General features: G+C 47.4%; 8 protein-coding genes across 8 annotated transcripts; 3 read left to right on the top strand and 5 right to left on the bottom strand.

Moving 5' to 3' along the window:
- Positions 1–716: 716 nt before the first annotated feature.
- Positions 717–1,865, bottom strand: FOBCDRAFT_207022 (uncharacterized protein; the record flags this gene model as incomplete). Its single annotated transcript, XM_054707063.2, has 1 exon — positions 717–1,865. The coding sequence occupies one exon, from the start codon at positions 1,863–1,865 to the stop codon at positions 717–719; it is 1,149 nt and encodes a 382-aa protein (XP_054563038.2).
- A 990-nt stretch (positions 1,866–2,855) lies between these two features.
- On the top strand, positions 2,856–3,797 carry FOBCDRAFT_146901 (cysteine synthase; the record flags this gene model as incomplete). The annotated part of the gene is made up of 1 exon (XM_031190932.2): positions 2,856–3,797. One exon carries the CDS (start codon positions 2,856–2,858, stop codon positions 3,795–3,797), a length of 942 nt encoding a protein of 313 aa, XP_031032163.2.
- Positions 3,798–4,207: 410 nt separating this feature from the next.
- On the bottom strand, positions 4,208–6,095 carry FOBCDRAFT_232154 (fungal-specific transcription factor domain-containing protein). The gene is made up of 5 exons (XM_031190930.3): positions 5,918–6,095; positions 5,528–5,866; positions 5,184–5,467; positions 4,895–5,122; positions 4,208–4,841 (listed from the first exon to the last, which is right to left on the bottom strand). The coding sequence occupies exons 1-5, from the start codon at positions 5,970–5,972 to the stop codon at positions 4,257–4,259; spliced, it is 1,491 nt and encodes a 496-aa protein (XP_031032161.3). The 5' UTR covers positions 5,973–6,095; the 3' UTR covers positions 4,208–4,256.
- Positions 6,096–6,847: 752 nt separating this feature from the next.
- On the top strand, positions 6,848–8,257 carry FOBCDRAFT_264546 (monocarboxylate transporter; the record flags this gene model as incomplete). The annotated part of the gene is made up of 3 exons (XM_059611340.1): positions 6,848–6,906; positions 6,961–7,155; positions 7,234–8,257. 3 exons carry the CDS (start codon positions 6,848–6,850, stop codon positions 8,255–8,257), a joined length of 1,278 nt encoding a protein of 425 aa, XP_059465952.1.
- A 576-nt stretch (positions 8,258–8,833) lies between these two features.
- Positions 8,834–11,090, bottom strand: FOBCDRAFT_146796 (protein-tyrosine phosphatase-like protein; the record flags this gene model as incomplete). The annotated part of the gene is made up of 3 exons (XM_059608238.1): positions 8,834–9,281; positions 9,333–9,740; positions 10,069–11,090. The coding sequence occupies 3 exons, from the start codon at positions 11,088–11,090 to the stop codon at positions 8,834–8,836; spliced, it is 1,878 nt and encodes a 625-aa protein (XP_059465951.1).
- Positions 11,091–11,449: 359 nt separating this feature from the next.
- On the bottom strand, positions 11,450–13,172 carry FOBCDRAFT_285069 (major facilitator superfamily domain-containing protein; the record flags this gene model as incomplete). Its single annotated transcript, XM_059611666.1, has 4 exons — positions 11,450–12,465; positions 12,516–12,624; positions 12,664–12,812; positions 12,968–13,172. The coding sequence occupies 4 exons, from the start codon at positions 13,170–13,172 to the stop codon at positions 11,513–11,515; spliced, it is 1,416 nt and encodes a 471-aa protein (XP_059467900.1). The 3' UTR covers positions 11,450–11,512.
- A 1,064-nt stretch (positions 13,173–14,236) lies between these two features.
- FOBCDRAFT_190475 (nucleoside phosphorylase domain-containing protein) lies at positions 14,237–15,842 on the top strand (the record flags this gene model as incomplete). Its single annotated transcript, XM_054707062.2, has 2 exons — positions 14,237–15,258; positions 15,283–15,842. 2 exons carry the CDS (start codon positions 14,237–14,239, stop codon positions 15,503–15,505), a joined length of 1,245 nt encoding a protein of 414 aa, XP_054563037.2. The 3' UTR covers positions 15,506–15,842.
- A 68-nt stretch (positions 15,843–15,910) lies between these two features.
- Positions 15,911–16,773, bottom strand: FOBCDRAFT_168937 (peptidase A4 family-domain-containing protein; the record flags this gene model as incomplete). The annotated part of the gene is made up of 1 exon (XM_059608441.1): positions 15,911–16,773. One exon carries the CDS (start codon positions 16,771–16,773, stop codon positions 15,988–15,990), a length of 786 nt encoding a protein of 261 aa, XP_059467899.1. The 3' UTR covers positions 15,911–15,987.
- Between the last annotated feature and the right edge of the window lie 1,544 nt (positions 16,774–18,317).

The following is an 18,317-nucleotide window of genomic DNA, read 5'->3' as shown; positions in this document are numbered from 1 at the left end:
GGAGGTAGCGACTATTATACTGAGTAGACAGCCCAGCTGCCGTGACTCAAGCTGGGACTACAGCACAGGCCATGTGAAAGCAATTAGATAACACCAGAATGATGTTGGCAATTTTTTGCGATCGTGGCCCGCTTTTCTTTTTAGTTTTCAGCTAAGCTTCGATCTAGCCCAATTAGTGGAGTTCGGCTGCAATGCAAGTAACTAGCCAAATGTGTCACAAGGACAAGAAATGCAATCCTCGGTTCGGAGTTCCTGGTCCGAGAAGGCGCATGTTTTGGGTATGTGCAACGGAGGGCGCACGAAGGGATCAATATTCGAGTCCGTGGCGACATTAGGAGAGCTCTCTAGACCGTGCGTGGTGATGGTTGGCGGACAGAGAAGCTGTAATTTCTTAGTCTTTCGGAGGTGAACACGGACGGTTGCACTCAACACTCACTGGCCACAGTGGGTGAATTAGAACGTGGCGCTCAACAGTTTGAATACATTGGTAAATAACATGGTCAAGGCAGCGCCCGACTCAACGGTACATATCTCTGAGCATGTATATATGTATATGATTAGATTTCAATGAAGGGCTCGACAACGGCTTTGCGTTTTTCCAAATATACGCATAAACTCCAAATCATGGTTGTAACTCTAGATGATATTCTTTTGGTGTGGCCCTGCCCGATTCCAAGAAGTTTATGCAATAAAAGCTGTTCTCTTGTTTGGTTTTATCATACAAAGTAGGCAGGTAAGTCAGACTCGATGCTTGTATATACCGGTAACGTTTCGCTAAGGTTCTCGAAAGAGTTATCCTGGCGCTCTGTGAGGATGACTCGTCGATGAATTCTGATCATCCGAGAACTGTTAGATGCTACTGATACTGCAGGCTCATCAGATGTCATCGTTACTGCTGACAATGAAACTTCCAGGACAAAGTCGTGCGAAATCCTCAGGGCGCTGTTCGAGGCCTCTTCGCATGCGCATGACTTATTGCGTTTTGTAATCATCTTCGCAACCGGCCCATACTCGAAACTTAGTGTCGAAGTCGTCTCCTGGTCACTCTGGAAGGTCTTCCATTCGTTGGGAGGCCGTCCCTTTGCTATGGTGTGACAGACGCTTTGCCTGCGACTGCCAGGCTCGCTCTCTTCTTCGTCCGCGTGCCGGGCACAAATACCCAGTGGCCCCTCTATGCGCTCTTCAAGCCTCCATTCCACCCCGAGCGCTTCCCATGCGTAGATCTCACGTCCTTTTTCGTGCCTGATTTGAGAGAGCGAAAAGTCTACATGAGTTTTCTTGTCCAGTCTGATAATTTGCTCCGACGACAAACGCGCGTTCAACGGGGTTCCTGAAATTCTCAAAGAATCATCACGAAGAATTTCGGGTCTGTACAGTGAACGTTTCACTTCGAGGTTGTGTTTCCAGATAATGGGCTCTCCAGTGGCCAGTATGAGCTCTGCGGATAATTCGTACGTGAGGTCCAACAGAGGTGTAGTCACCGAGGGAGGCGTGTCGTTGTCAAGCCGCGTAGTGAACATGAAGGGGTATTTTCCATTGGCTGGCATAGGTTTGCTATCAATAAAAATCCACCTTTGAAGCTGAACATAATCGTGAGCACAGTCAGGGCAGTTGGGACGAAGGGGTTTCTTGTAGTGGCGATGGAGACGCAATGTCACATGGAAGCTCTTGACGTCTAAATCTTTTCTCGTGTCGAGTATGGCCTCCCCTATGAGTGGAGTACCAGTGGAAAGCTCGCTGCTTTCAAGAAATAAGGGCATCGGTGTCTGTAGCTGCCATTGCATGCTTATATTTGAACGGGTGGGGCCTAGCTTGCGTAGGGTTTTCGACGGGAGCAGGTTTGAGACATGGTTGAGTAAGTCCATTCTTAAGTCAACTTTCTGTAGTTAGACTCTGCGCAACTGATGGGTAGTAGATCTTACGAAACAGATATCCGAGCAAGCAATTGTAATTTTTGTAATGATTTTGATCGTCCCACTAGTCATTCCAAGTAGTTGAACAATTATCTCTTCGCGCCCTGATGGAACTGCACGGTAAGTATGGGGCGCATCGTGCATATTTAACTGTTCATCGGCCTACTCTGTACAGAAGATCCCATTTTTAGACACAGATCTTTTATGCCTGACACCCCGACTTCGTGGGAGTAACGTTAAGAAAGCAAGAGTCACGCGCAAACCTGGAAGCTGTGTCGGCCAGAAGACCTATGAGTTTGGCCTTCGGTCATTTTTGAAAGCCCCTGTTATCTTTGCGGGGTAATATTCTGCGATCGATAAGAGCTACGGGGTCGACTCCTGCGTGGGAGATCACGCCGAGGCGCTGAATGTCGCTACCGGAAAGAAAGCAGCCCTCGCCCCCCCCCAGTTGTCAATCATTGCCTGCTCTAGCCTACCTAGCCAAGCCAATTCCAGTCTAGTCTTAGAGCTAGTGGCTGTAGTGGGTCAAATCAGAAGAAGTCTCGCAAAATATTGCCAAAGTTTTGAGTCGCTACCCCATAGAGCTGACCATGATTCGTATGAACTACCAGCGGCAAATTGAATCATTCTTTTCCTCGCTTTTTCTTAATTCGTTTTTATCAAAAAGTGTATAGACTATTCCATTTTAATACTAGGGCTAAGAAGAAGAAAAACACCTCAAGGGCCTGTGAAAGACTGTTTACTGTAAAGAATTTTCTTATTTAAGGCGCTTAGCCACTGCATTGTAAAAGATCCTGGCGCAACTTGCCGGACTCTGTTCAATCTTCATCGTCTGCCAAGATCTGTACTCCTTTCAATACTTTTGCACATCACTGCGAAGCCTTCGGCGACAGTCAGATCTTCATCTAAACTGTCCGACTCGATTGCGACCGAACTGTACTCATGGTTCCTCCACCCCCCGCCGCCTCGATACTTGACGTATTGGGGAATACTCCCGTGGTGAAGCTTCAGCACGTTGTCCCTGAGGGCTGCGCAGATGTGTATGTGAAGCTAGAGTATTTCAGTGCAACAGGCTCTTACAAAGATCGTATGGCGAAATCAATGATTGAGGAAGCTGAGAGATCCGGGCGACTGGCGCCTCACATGACGGTTGTTGAGGCCACAGGCGGCAGCACAGGCTCGTCACTGGCATTCGTTTGTGCTGTGAAAGGTTACCCATTTGTGGCACACTCTTCTAATGCCTATGCCAACGAGAAGCTGCTTACTATGGCGGCGTTTGGAGCCACGGTTGATATAACTCATAGCCCTACCGGTAAAGCCACTGCGGATCTGATGACGCATATGAAAAGCAAAGCCGTGGAGCTCAGCAAAGGAGATGGCTATTTCTATACAGATCAGTTCAGCAATAGTGACGCGCTTGTTGGGTATAGACAGATCGGCCATGAGCTGACCGCTCAGTTTCCAAACGGATTTGATGCATTCTGCGGATCCTTTGGCACTGGGGGTATGGTTATGGCCGTTTCCAGTGTCCTGAAACCGATCATGCCAGATATCCGAGTCGTTCTCGTCGAGCCTGAAGGCGCAGCCCTACTGTCGAAAGGACAGAAAGGCGCCCACGGCGTGGACGGTATCTCACCAGGCTTCATCTCTCAACACGTCGATAAAGCATTATACGATGATACGCAGGCCTTAAAGGAGGAAGAAGGACGAGAGATGTGCAGGAAACTTGCCAAATATGAAGGACTTTTCGTTGGGACATCATCCGGCTTAAACATCGCAGCTGCAATTCACCTCGCCAGAGAACTTGGCCCAGGAAAAAAGATTGTTACAGTTGCTTGCGACACAGGATTGAAATATCTTACTGGATCACTGTTCTCAGAGTGACAGCTATCTACAGGCCTGTGAGCAGCTCTAGACTTAGCTAGTATTAACATAAAGAAAAGTATATTGAGGAGTCTCGTGGACAGCTTTGGCGTCAATACTTCCTATACATTATAAAGCATTGAAGTGGCCATCAGGTGGAAAGATTAAAAGACTACTTGTTGGCTCGAGCCGAGTAGCGTAAAACTAAGAGGCTTCTTTAATATAATATAAACTATTACTATTTATATATTTGTAAGATAAACTAGGCTAAGGAGGTAAACCAGGGCAACTTCATAAGGTATTAATAAAATTATTAAATATTCTTAAGTTTATTTATTACTAGAAATAAAAAGTATTATATTTAAAAGTAATTATACATATTGTTAATTATATAGAATTAAATTTAATTTAATTTCTATAAATCTTCTCATTTATAGAAACATATTACTGATAGGGGGAAATGGAATTTACTACCATATATTATGCAAACCAAGGAACTGACAGATCTAAGCTTGGGTAAGACCACCAACCAACTTGTTCAATCCCAGCTCGAAGGTCTTGTTGCTTCCAAATAGTCTCAACGATGGTACGCGTAACATGCATATTTCCAATTTTTCGCACCGTATCCATCTTATAAAGAACCTCAAGGATTTGCAGCCGCTGCTCTTCCAACGTTACTTCGCAAGCTACAATGAAACAAGGCCAGGGACTCGTCGCCACCGTGAGCCCTGACATGATGGAAAGTGCCTGCTGCACGTATGCTGCTCTACGATTCTCATCTCCATCTACCGGCACCACACGTTGCAAGTAAAGGAGAGCGGCCAACCGATACAGCTCCGCCTTAGCTACAGCCTCCGCACGGTTTAGGTGTACTAAGCAGGTCGTCTCATCGCGACTGAGGTGCTGCTCAGCAGATAAAAGCATTGCTTCTAATGCGGACCGTTGTTCGGTCGTATCAGTAGGTACGGGTACGTCGGCTTGCTTGAAGAGGATACTCGCGCGAAGGATATTAATACGGCGGATAGCGATGAAGACGCCAGGCGAGCAGCCTAGAAGCCCTAGAATCTGTTTCAAGATTTAGTAGGAGACAGACACCCGAGCGAAACAATGCTACGCACGATTGTTGAGTCGTCCTGCGAAATGATTCGATCAAGTGAGATATCATCATATACATCCTGGGCCTGCCGTAGTGGGTGGACAAAACCGCTAAGTACGTGATAGTACATGAGCCATACGGTGAGAAACTCAGTGATCTTGTTTTGCCTGTAGTCTAGGTTCAGATTCTGTAAAACCCGTCTAGCTCCTCCCAAGTGAATATAGAAGTGACCCTCGTCAGCGTCGAAAACCTGATGATATTTTGTGAGCTCCGTCCAAGATATCTCATATAGTTCTGGTTATGGCACCTACACTATGCATGCACAACATCATGACTGCTGCTAATTGCGATGGTGTACTTTTTTGAGCATGGCTATTTGTGTGGATGAGTGAGCGGGTGAGTGCTTGTACTGCTTTTGCCTTAAAGGTATTCGCGGCGTTGGGACCCCAGCGATGATGCCCTGAAATCGCAAGCATGGAGTAGAAGAGTGCTTCGGTAGAAGCATCATACATAGAGAGGGCGACTGATGGTAGTTCCTGCCACAGCCCATTATCGGATTGAGTAGTCGAGCACATTGGGGCTATTACGTGAATGTCTTAATAAGTACGTCAGCTCAATGCACCCTAAGTGAGTTACCGAGAAGTCTAATACAGACAGTAACTGAAGATGGCGCTCTCCTGGTCAGTAGAAGGCCGGTGTAACATGGGAGTGCACCTTGGCCCTGCTAGGGCCCCCGCCAGTGCCTTATGCCAATTAAGGCGACCTGCTGCGAGGTCCATGTCTTTCGAGTCGTAGATCAAGAATCTCGTTTCATGTCCCTGTGGCACCTGAGTCGAGCTCGCAGAGAAGGGCGGCAGTTGAGAGCGAATATGCCGAGGCTCGATGGTAGACTCAGGCCGCCATACCAGGCGAGGCCCGTAGCCCTGGCAAGCTCGGCTAGTTCGAAGACAATTTTCGCAACAAGGGAGACTCCTATCGCAACCAATCTTGCGACCTGGTGCTTATATTAGTCTAGTTGTATACACGCCTGACTGGCTCAGCGCACTTTTACACGTCCAGCAGCCTCTCTGCGCTTTGGGCTGGGAAGATTGTATTCTCATATTTGAAAAGTACGATGTAGGGCGGTCGGTACTTATCCATCGTTTATAGTTTGCTTGTGCATTCAAGCCACTGGTGAAATGCTGTATGAAGGCTTATGGTTCGGAGTGTTTGACGTAAGTGAGCTATGGAGAAATTTTCTGGTTAAATAAACTGAGATGCGTTAACAAGGTTATATACATAATAAGTGGGTATGGTTCGCAAGCACGTAAATTACTATAATGGTTAAAAGCATATATTTAACTCAGGACTCGCGGTTAAGTCCGACTCTCTATAGTAAGCTACCCTAGGGCATGTGGGGCACACTTATCCAGCACTTCCGTAAACTCTAGCTTACCAGCTGTCAAGTTTAAGCCCTTCTGTTTCACACTCGGCAAAAGGACGGAGCGGAACTAGTTTATAGAGGAATCTGTGGCTATGGAATATACGTTGAGGTATTTACTTGACCTCGAATATCGAAGACTGTATCCGTAAAGGTCTGTCCCTTGACTCTCGGGTCGCAGCTCCGGCATGCATGGTTCATGCTCATAATTGTACCTGGGGTACCTGCGAGCCAGCCTATTATATGCTTTCAACCCACTTATAGCGTCTGTGTCCACTCCATAAAGCGATAAGATCGCAAATAATTTCCAAAGACTTTCTTAGCGCGAGCTGCCACAGTCTGGATACTTTGCCAAGGAAATCAAAAAGAAAATAAAAACACAGCAGCCTGTCTGCAGTTGAACTTGCGCTGCAAAATGCACCGGAACCTGTCTTTGCAGCTTTTGCCCAGTTAGCCTGGCCTCTATACCAGACTGAGATTATTTATTCACACTTTCCCCTTGCTCTACCTACCGGTATCAAAACCAATCACCCTTTACCACTATACCAAGGAGCCATGCCAGCTGAAGAAAATGGACAGAGTACTAGCCAAAGACATCAGAAGCCGTCAAAATGGTAAGTACTATATCGTAAGATCGACTCGTGTAATAGAGCACTTACTTTTTGCAGGCGCCAATGCTCGATAGTCATAGCCGCGTTCATGTTGAACTTTTCAGGATGTGGTCTTTTATTTTGCTTCGGGATTTTTCAATCTCTATACGAAGACATGTCGAGAAAGGCTGGTAACCCTTTCACTGGGGCCTCATCTGCTGAGATCACATTGATAGGGAGTATCGCCGCATCTCTTATGAAACTTGGGGCACCGTACGTTGTTTCGTGGACCAAGTATTTTCAACCGTCAGTCGTTGTATGCACTGGGGGTCTACTGTACGGTATCGCCAGCATACTTGCAAGTTTTGGAACTACCTTGTGGCATTTGCAATTGACACAGGGGCTTTTGATCGGTATTGCAACATGTCTATCTTTTATGCCGTCTATGGTTGTTCCACCTAGCTGGTTTGGCCGCCACAGGGCATTGTGCATGGGAATAATCTCTTCTGGGACTGGTGTTGGCGGCCTGGTATGGTCCCCGGTCCTCACAGCCTGCATTGGCGAGTTCGGCTATCAAAATACTCTACGACTTACAGGCTGTATATGTACAGTTCTCATTTGTATATCAGGCTGTACTTTAACCTGGGAGCCACAGATGGCTGCTTCATTACAGGTTGCCAATACACGACCTAGTTGGGCTACTGCACTTTTCAAAGTTCCCCTGCCCCCACGAAAACTTGTATTGACCCGCAAATTCCTTGCGCAAAGTATCAACGCCTTCTTCCAAAGTGCTGCGTATTATACTCCTATATTTTACATCGCAGCCTTCTCCAAAACGCTTGGCTACAAAGACACAGACGGAGCCAACTTCACAGCTCTTAGCAATGCGTGTAATGCTATTGGAAAGGTCGGAGTCGGATTTATTGCTGATAGAATTGGGCGTCTAGACTCATTCTTTCTGACGACGCTTCTCAGTTGTACGTCTACAGCTGGTCTCTGGGTTTCGAGTACAGTTCTGGGGTCATCAGATGTAGAGCTTGGCAGGGCACTCTTCATTACTTTTACGGTTGTGTATGGCTTATTTGCCAGTGCGTACATTGGACTCTTCTCACCTGCGTTAGTAGAGCTGTTTGGTATATCCGAAATGCCTCACATCACTGGCATTATGTATATGCTCCAGGGCGCAGCTGGGCTGATGGGAACGCCGTTGGCGGGTTTCCTGGTGACTGAAAGCACATCCCCAGGTTCCTATTTGTACATGGCCGTTCTGGTGGGGTCCTTCATGTTCATCTCGACAGTATCCGTGCAATGGGCAAGGATAGAATTGATGGTTGAGCGCGCCGGTGGAAAGTGGCAATGGACATGGGGTCTGTGAGACATTTCCGCGTGCTGGACGTATGCAAGATAGTGATGATTTATACTGACACTGCATGCATAGTGTATAGTTGCTCCGAGACGTCTGAAAATTAATTATTATAAGTTCAACAAGTAACATGGAATCCTTATAAGTAATAGCTATAGGCGTTGATTTAGAGCAGCTTGCTGGAGAAATAAGTTATTAAACTTGGTGCCTGAAAGTAGCATGTGATGGATTGTAGCATTCAGTTTCCTTAGTAGTACACGACGAGGACAAAAGTTCTGGTTTGGGTTCTGGTACTATCTACACGTTGGAATAGGGCGGCGGTCGCGTTTCGCATAAGCGATGTCGTGCTATAGCATCACTCGTACGTTATCGTTGATCGTTACCTATCCTTTCAAATTTCTGTCCCCATAAATATGAGGTATAGCCTATTCAACAGTGAAACATTTGTTGCTGCTGAAACTTATTATGTCTTACCACTATATATTGAGTAGGTGGGGACATTGTAATAGGCGGTCTCATATCTATATCTCTGGTCTCCATTTACTTACGGATTTGGGCGTTTTCCACCGTCGGATACAATTTTGTCCATTAATTAGTCCCATAACGAACTTCATGGCTGTCTAGTTCGGGCCGCAAGCCATTGTCACCCATCTCGTACGGTGGCACTGCAGGGACAGGCGCATATTCCGTAGTTTGCTCCATCTCAGATCTTGCTCCTTCACCGGGCGCCGAAATCGCGTTGCGCTCTCTCTTCTTACGCCGCCGGATGAACAGCATGGCTGCAGCCACAAGGATCGCCAACCCTACAACAGGGAGAATAACGGCAAGAGCAATCGTGGCGTCCTTTGAAAGACCGGAGCTTGAATCTGTTTCGTCATTCGTTGGGGCCGTCGCTGAAGCAGTATGCTCAGCTTGCAGCGGTCCGACGATGTATGTCGTCGGCGTTTCCCCGCAACCCCAGGACGTAAGCTTGGAGTTGTCGTCGGAAGCGGTTTGGTAAATGAAGTAGAGGCACCGCGACGAGGCTCCGTAGGTGCTAAGATTAGTTTGTCAATCTTGGATATCAACACTCAGCAAGCAGTCCTACCATTTCATGATTGGAGAGTAAGGGCAGAGTGAGGCAGCAGTGCCCCCACAGTCGGGAGCTGAAGCATCCTCACATGTAGCGGGGATGTAGCAGCTTTTCTCGTCGCAACAACCCCATGACTTGCCGCCGCTGGGAGTGCTGCAGGTGGATAGTGAACCGCAGCCTGCCTTGTAGTCTTTCCAGTAGTGAATGGCAGCAGTTAGCCGGTCTGACTCGGTGTCCCAGCCATATTCGCAGGTGCTTACCGGGATTGTCAGAAAAGTAGCCACAGATTTGTGCATCTGTAGTCGCCTTGAGCGCCTCCACTGTGACGGCGCCATGTTCGTGTATGTAAGGCGGGCTGTTTCCCCGCGGTCGGATTTCGTCCATCTTGCCAGTACTCTCGACGTGAGGCCAGCTGAAGCTGATCTGCATATACCGCGTGGTATGAAACCATTTCCGGCTTATAATCTAATTATTTTCAAGGCAGATTGTGGCTAAGATATCAACCTCCGATATTTGACGGCGGTCTCTTGAGCATTTAATCACGTGTTAGAAGTTTAAAATCACCTAGACTAGCCGCGAGAGAACAATTCAGATTGAAACTATTGAAGGCCTTTGTTGATTCTATTTTACTAAAACTCTCTTAACATGCTCCTCTATATTCTTCGGCAGCGTGAGACCATACTCATCCTTAGCGTACCTGAAGCAGAATTCCACAAGGCCGCGACATGCATGTTCAGAGCTAACGTAAGACCGACCCTTGTACTCTAATGCTTCTAGCTCATAAAAGTAGGCCTCGTTAACTTCGAAGAATTGATGCACTACGGCTTCCGTAGGCTTCTGGTTGTTCTTAAAGAAAGCTGCAGCAACACATATCTTAAGCACTGCCGCGCCACCCTTTGTCTGTACGACCTTACTCTCCTTTTTCGCTACAAGCTCTGGTTGTTTGCTGCTCTCAAGAATCTTAGATTCCACCAGCGCAGAAGCAGGAAGTCCATTCGTATTCTTGCTCTCATAGTCTGGAGCCCCGATAAGTTGGAGGTCGTACCGCGCCAACAGCTCATCAAATCGTTCCATTATAACGACTACAGGGAGGCGTTGCGTACGTATCGCCTCTGTGATCTCCTCACGTTGTATCCGCATCTTCTCTTTAGCCGTAGTCTTGTCCTTCAGAGATGCAAGACCTTTCTCGGAGCAGAACTTTTGCTGCAGATACGCGATTAGCACTGCGACAGAGCGTGAGCGCCCAGATTTACAGTGAATCAAGATGTTCCTCCCCTCGCCACTATGCCGCTTGATAAAAGCATTAGTCTGATCGAAGTAATCGATCAGATTTGAGTTGGCATTGTCCTCTAGCGGAATAATGAGGGGGTACTTCACGACGCTGCTTGTGATGCCGTTTTCGCCAGGGAAGAACCTTTGTAGCCCGTAGGTGATGTTGCTCTTGTCCCATGCAAGTGAGTCCTTGGGATGAATAGCAATAACCGCATGGATATCATTTTTCGCAAGAATATCTTCGTTAAGCGCATGGTTCATGCCCCCGATAAAAATGCTCCCGGGTCCCGCAAGCTCTGGGTGAACGATGCGCGACATATCCGTGATGTCATTCCGGGTCCATTCACGGATCTCGTTCCAGAACTTGGCATGCAGAAAAGCGAGGTCGCCATTCGACGCGAGGTTGTCGAGTGCCTTGTACGTAGTCGGCTCATAGGAGGGGTTTTGCGCAAATAGCTCGCTCCACTCTATTGACGGGGGCCGCTTGGTAGTATTGTCCATCGTGGTTGGAAAGGAACACCGACAAGGAGAAAGGAATAAAGCAGGAAAACGCTGTCGATCCGAGAGAAAAGACTCGGCCTGTAGTTTAGAAGCTTATGCGCGAGGGTTGCAGTCTTGGCGAATGTAAGCTTCACTGGCATAACTGTAGAAATGTAATCACTAGATTGGGAGCGGGACGTGTTGCACGCTGATTGGTTTAAATGCTGTATTACTATGTGGAGTTTTTTAACTTGCCTTATTTCCTTTTTTCCTTTTTTTTTTCTTTTTAGCAAGTCGACAACTCAAGTATAACGATATTCAATTACATATACTCGTTTGAGAAAAGCCAGAAGTCAATTCATTTAGTCATTGAATAACTGGTTGTCTAGCTAGGTCCCTGTAGATGCTAGCATGCTACCTGACGTGATCACCATCGCGGATACTCATGACTCCTGTCTTTGCTGGTCCTGCTGTTGAAGAGCTACTAGCTCTCGTTCGGCCTTGGTGACAGGCTCGTTGGGTAGAAGCTTGAAGTACCATGGAGCAACAATCGCGATAACACATCCGAAGCCGCAGGTAGCTGTCAGAGTCGCAAAACCGACCAAGTGCTGGGGAGCATTGGTGCTGGGCCACAGATAGCTTCCATAGATAATGGCCAGATGGCCAAATGAGTTGACAAAGGCAATAGCAATGAAGCGCTTCTGGTCAGGAAAAGGTATCGACTCGCTTGTCCAATTGAGCATGAGAGGGAGTCCGGTGTAGAGGCCAGCAACAAGCAGGCACATCATGACATATTTGGCAATGGCGGAATGAACGAAGGCCGAGATTATGCATGCGACAGCCGCAAGTCCGTAAATACAGCAGCTATACCATCTTCTATCTTGGAGCTTGTCTGAAGTCCAAGACAGAGCCAATTGACACACGGCGCCGGTGATCCAGATGGGAACAGTCATCCACTGCGCCGTGGCCTTTGTGTAGCCCATAGCCTTGAGAATCGTCGGAACAAAGTATGAGATCGACATGCCCAGGATGATGATACTATAAGCGATGAGGAAGAACCAGGCCTTTCCATCAGTGACAACAGCCTTGAAAGCCTGCCACGAAGTCATACGGCGTGTCGTGCTGCCGACACTGACCTGCCGATCGACGAGGATGCGAATCTGCGCGAGGCGACGCTGGTCGGGAGAGAAGTAGCGGGCGTTTCGAGGATAATCTGGTAGAAGAAAGTATAGTCCGAAACCGCAGAAGACGGTGAGGGCGCCCTCGACGATGAATAGCCAGCGCCAGCCGGGAATGCCCCGGACTCCTTCGAGACCTTTAACGATGGCACCGGCCATGATACCACCCAAAGCTGGGGCGATGCAGCCAGATGTGTAGAAGATACAGAATCGCTTGCCTACCGAGAGTCAGTAAATTGCAAAGATCACCGAGGTAAATAATGCTTACCAATTTCCTTCTTGGTGTACCAGCATGTCAAAAGGTAGATGGCGCCAGGGAAGAGACCAGCTTCGATGCAGCCGAGGAAGAACCGTCCGGCAAGGAAGCCCTTGTAGTTCTTGGCTTGCGAGAGGGCAATTACGATACAGCCTCAGACCCAGACTATGGTTGGGAGGTAGATTGATGGGCGGCATTTGTTCATGATCATGTTGGAGGGGACTTCGCAGAGGAAGTAGCCGACGAAGAACAGGTACACAAGGAGCGAGTAGTCTAGCGTCTTCATGTCAGCAGACGTAGTAATTTGATCTTGAAACTAGAAGCATATCGTTGTCCTTCCTGTTAAGACTTTCACTCATACCAGCTGCATTTGCATTCGCCTAGACATGTCAGTCGCCATTCTTCTGTCACTGTTAATAAGTAGGCTTGCGATATTTCCGCGATCCAGGTACGCAAGAACATACATCCAACACAAAGAAGGAGGAAGTGTAAAGTCAATCTTGCGAAAAAGATTTCTTTCTTCGACCGTATCAGGGACATAGTTTGCCAAGGCGATGGTGAGTTCCTCATCATCAGCCAGAGTATCTCCGGGCTTGAAGATCTCGCCATCTGCAAGGTCTTTGGAGACACGTTGCTGAGGGTGGGCTTGCCTTCACTTTTGGACTCCATCGTGATATAAGTTCAGGAACAAGATCGAATACATGAGACAAGTCAGAATGATCTATCGAGGAACATGTAGCGTTATATCTCCAAGATCAGCAGTCGGCGTGCTTCTCCGATCACTGAACATCTTTCCCGATACAAAGTTCTTTTAGTATTTAGTTCATTCCTTTCGATGATAAGCATTAATTCGCTCTGCTCCATACATACCAAGACAGAAGGATGACTTGTCAGCATAAGGAATCTTTGTACAGTGCGGAGCTATAGTGCTGGTTACTTGCCATTAAGCTTGTTTAGAAAGGGAAACTGAACGCGACGAGATAAGCACAAAATGTGCCGGAGTACAGTTATACTATCCGGCTATCGCAATGCCAAGAGGTATGCAAAAAGGCTAATGGTTACGAGATCGCAGACAAAGAGGCATTTTCGTTGGTTAGTGGGGCCCAGCTTTGGTACGCACTGCGATTGGCTCGTTCTGTAGGGTATTTATAATCATGAGTTACGATAATACTTATGTTGTCTATCAATCTTCATCAAGACACAGCTAGATGATCTAAGCAATATTCCCCGAGTAACTAATTTGGCGTTTTCTGCTCCCTAAACCTTCTACTGATGCCACGTTGACTCTCAAGCCCCTGACGATCCCCCGTATACGCAGATAGAGTGTTGTTGAGTTTATCTTGTTTTTAAAGATTAAATTAAGCATTAGCATAAGTATTTCAAAACCTCCTTTCTATCCACAATTTAAACTGGCTGCGCCTATTATTGTCTATAATTCCTAGATGAGGCGTTGGATGACGCGGAAAGCTTCGGGACGGGCCGACGCACATGAGATGGCGTTTGGGTTATCTAGTTAGCTCTAATTGCAAACTGGCTATGAGTGGTCCCTATTTTGAGCCTGGCAATTCATTTCATGGGGTAAAGAAAACTCTTTCGAATTGCATAATAGAAATAGATGCAGATGGAGATTTCAACCGTGCACGTGATGGACCAGCATGCTGCGGCCTGCCCCTCACATTATCCCTGTGAGTTCTTTTTCTGCAAGCAAGTCAAATCATATCATCACAAACACAATGGCTCCGACAAAGTTTCCCACCGAACCAGCGAGTTTTCAAGTAGCGATCGTCTGCGCTCTCCCTCGTGAAGCTGATGCTGTCACTCTACTCTTCGACGAAATTTGGACCAAAACGCACGACGATGGACAAGGTTCAGATCGGAATACCTATGCCACTGGGCGGATTGCACAGCACAAGGTCGTCCTGGCTACTCTACCCGGCATGGGCACAATCAATGCGGCGAGGTCAACTGTCAAACTGACAGCAAAATATACTGGCTTGAGGCTAGCACTCCTTGTTGGTATCTGTGGCGGTTCACCTCGAATCACCAACACGAATGCGTTTCTAGGAGATGTAGTGATGAGCAAGTCTATCCTCCAATACGACTTCGGCAAACAGTACCCTTATCACTTCGTCGTCAGAAGGTCGGTTGAGGACAGTCTTGGAAGACCCAATAAAGAGATACGATCACTGCTTGCGGCGTTCGAAACGGAATTGGTCGACCAGAGACTAAAGCGCGCTGCCACAGGCCATCTCGGGCATTTGCAAAACATTGCAAAGAAAGACCAGCGTTACGCCGACTATCAATATCCCGGAGCGGCGAAGGACAAACTATATCCCTCCAAGTACCATCACAAGCACAGGAGATCATGCAGCGAATGCACGAATGACCCAAATGCCATTTGTAACGCAGCCACCAAGTCCTCTTGTATCGAACTTGGGTGTGATCCGTCTCAACTAGTTGCAAGGCGTCGCACTGCGAATCCTCCTGCAGGTGCAGACTTTGTTCCACAACTCTTCATCGGTCGAGTTGGTTCAGGCAATTCCGTTGTAAAAAGTGCCTTGCATCGCGATCGAATTGCTGCCGACCATGGCATTATTGCGTTTGAGATCGAAGGCGCCGGTGTATGGGATCATGTACCTTGCATTGTAGTCAAGGGGATTTGCGACTATGCCGATAGTCACAAAAATAAAGACTGGCAAGACTTCGCCTCTGCTACAGCCGCTTCTGTTGCTAAAGCCATCGTGGAGCGGTATGCGTTGGATGAGTGATGCATCGTCAGCTCCTATAAGCGGTATGTTTTGGTCCTCTCTTATGGTACAAAGCTTACATGGGTAGACTTCCGTGGTATCAACAAGCGTAGCGTCGCTGGCAATTCTGCCGGGGGTGGAGCGTGGGTTAATCAGGGCGATGTAACAGGCAACGCGACATCCATGTCTGGCCCTGGTCAAGTTCCAGGAGAGCATGACCCCAGATGTCCCTCGCGTTTTCCAGAAAAATGGTAGTAGGTAGTAAGGAAAGTCCTCAAGACTGATGAAGAGAAAATGCTTGGGTCATTTCGGCAACAGTTGTCTCGGAGACGAGAATGCTATCTTCGGTGTTATCTATACAAGCTCCCTAGAGTTTATTCTACACCTTGTAGTACTTACATAGTTCCAGCTGTCCTGGCTTAGAGCTCCCATGAAACACTTGTAGTTAAAGACAAGGGCCCTTTCTTCAGCGGGACTATTGTATCCAGAAGCAATCTTGGTTCTTCCTACTGCCTTAGCCTTTCCCGGACTAGAAGCTTATTGCACGATGAAAGGGTCAGGTATCAAAACTCAGCCATGTACGTTATCCAATTTATATATACTTTGAAGTACTAACTCGATCCAACCTCTCTCCATCTTCAACACTTCCGTAATATGTACCAAACTTTCACATCTTATTTCGTGCAACTCATCCAAGTAATTTCCAGTCAACAATCAAGCTAAAATCCTCCTCATCTCTAGTTACCAACATACTTCACAGTAACAGAGTTGCTGGTGATAGAACCAACAGCCTGGACAGTCTGGCCCTGGTCAGGAGAGATGTCAATGATCTGAGCACCAGAAGGACCAGAAGTACCCTTGGTTCCAGAGACAACAGCATTGGTGAAAGTGACAGTGCCAAAGTTGGCAAGGTCAACCTGGCTACCACCCTCCTGGAAAGCCTCAACAATCCACTCAGCGTTGGTCTCGCAGAGAGTAGAAGGAGTGTTGGTGAAGCTGTGAGTGACCTTCTGGTTGGTGGTCAAGTTCTCAAGGGTAGCAACACCCTTGGTCTTGGAGGAAGCATCAACGGTCATGCGGATCTGGTCTCCGACAGAGACGTCAAAGTTGCTGAAGCTGTAGGCATAGTCGGGAATCCACTCATACCAAGCATCGAAGGATCCATCAGCGTAGAAGGAGATACCAGTCTGGAGAATGGCAGTCTGGCAGGTATCGCCGTCGATACCGACCCAGGCAGAGGCAGCAGCGCCGTCGGCGCCGCTGACCTCAGGGACAGTGATGGTGCCCTGGACTTTGTTGTATCCGCTGCCGATCTGGACAGCTCCAGCCCAGTTGCCAGAGTACTGGTCGTTCTTGGTGCGAGCCTCGGAGTCAAGAGACCAAAGTCTCTGGTTGGGGTGAGAGCTGTACTTGGCTCGGCGGGCAGAGCGAGGGACAACGGGGGAAGTGTCACGGGGAGTGAGCTTGGTGCCAGGAGCAGCGAGGGCAAGACTGGTGGCAGCGAGGAAGAGAGTGAACTTCATGATGAAGGTTGAGTTGGGAGTGTTGGACTTGAAGAGATGAGATGAGCTTGATTGTTTCTGATGCTTCTGGATATTCTTTTTCTCTTGGCATTTTCTTAGACTTATATAGATTTTGCGTCTATAGTATTTCCTATGTGCTCTACTATCTATCCCATCAATCCAAGGGGACTATTCCGCAAAGCGTAGGTCCATAACTCTGATATCCTCGATGCCGTACTTCCGTATAATCAGCTGCAAAGTCCACAACTACTAATGTGTATCGTGAGTGCGGAATATTCTATCACATCTCTATACCTGCACTTGAACCAAACCTCCTCCCTTTTCTGGACATTTCACCATTAGCCCCGGCAGTCATGTCTATCGGGCTTTATACCACTTGCCTATCTGAAAGGGACCTTTTATAATACCGCTATCACTGATGCAGCCTGGCTTCCGAATGTGGGCACATCCGCGGCTTCGTGTGAGATGATTGGAGAGAAGTTGAGTCTAGGACCTGATTGTAATCAAGCTTGATCTGGTAAGTGCGCCGAGGCCGGATAGAAACCGGCATCTCTTACAGCTGGTCTGCGGGAGTTGGCGTGATGTGCCTTATAAAATGACAGGGGTTCAATCTCCCGATGACTACTACACAGAATGCAATTCCACAATATCTAGCATGTCAATACATACAACGATCATCTTGACTTATAAAGAGAAGAATTAGGCATTAAACTTAGGTTTCAAAGATTAGCAGACCCTGATGATCTCTGATCTTGACACGACAGTTACATGCATGAATATCCATGCTATTCTGTTATCAGTCGCGATCGGCGCTAAATTCGGCATAAAGATGCCGTGCAACTGCTTCGCAATAATTGTCCGCTACCAACACGGCAATGATATGCAACAACCCATTTATTACAGCTAGGTATAACTCATGAACTTTTGTCGATGCTAAAGAGCCCTTATCACATGGGTCTCTGCGTTGGTGTTGCGCTATTTTACAAGATCACTTGTCACGGCTCAGACCATTCCCTCTTGCGCTGAAATTACTTTAAGGCAGTTTTTGGCCTCGTATGGTCGGTGTAAAGAAGGGGAAGTCTCAGTCACTCTGGTGTCAAAAGTCTCCGACTTCTACCTGCAGTACAGTGACTGGCTCTGTGACAGTGGGACTGTAGAAAATGCAGTGCTATGATCAAACAAAGACGACTATGGAGACATTAGGATTGAGAACAGTTCATAAATTCTGACAATAGTGACGGGGTCGGAGGTTTTGATCGCATTCTGTCGGAGATTAACCGGGTTTGTTTGTGAAAGCCCGCCGTACGAAGTAGTACGAAGATATACGAGGGTCAAACGAGTTAAACATAGAATACGACGTTTGAATGTAACAACAGGGAACAATTGTGAGTAAATGAGGAGTAGTTGTCGGTGAGGTACTCTAAGGAAGCAGCCATAGATGTCATATCCAATTTGGGGTTGCATATCGCCTCAAGCCACATACTTGGTACCCAATAAAAAGCATCATTTTGGATTGAAGAAAATGTCATCTGTCGTGAATTTTA

This window comes from Fusarium oxysporum, chromosome X (genome assembly GCF_013085055.1).
Source record: "Fusarium oxysporum Fo47 chromosome X, complete sequence".
Taxonomy (NCBI): domain Eukaryota; kingdom Fungi; phylum Ascomycota; class Sordariomycetes; order Hypocreales; family Nectriaceae; genus Fusarium; species Fusarium oxysporum.
Note: the sequence above shows the minus strand (reverse complement) of the source record. Positions and strands in the feature narration are given on the sequence as shown.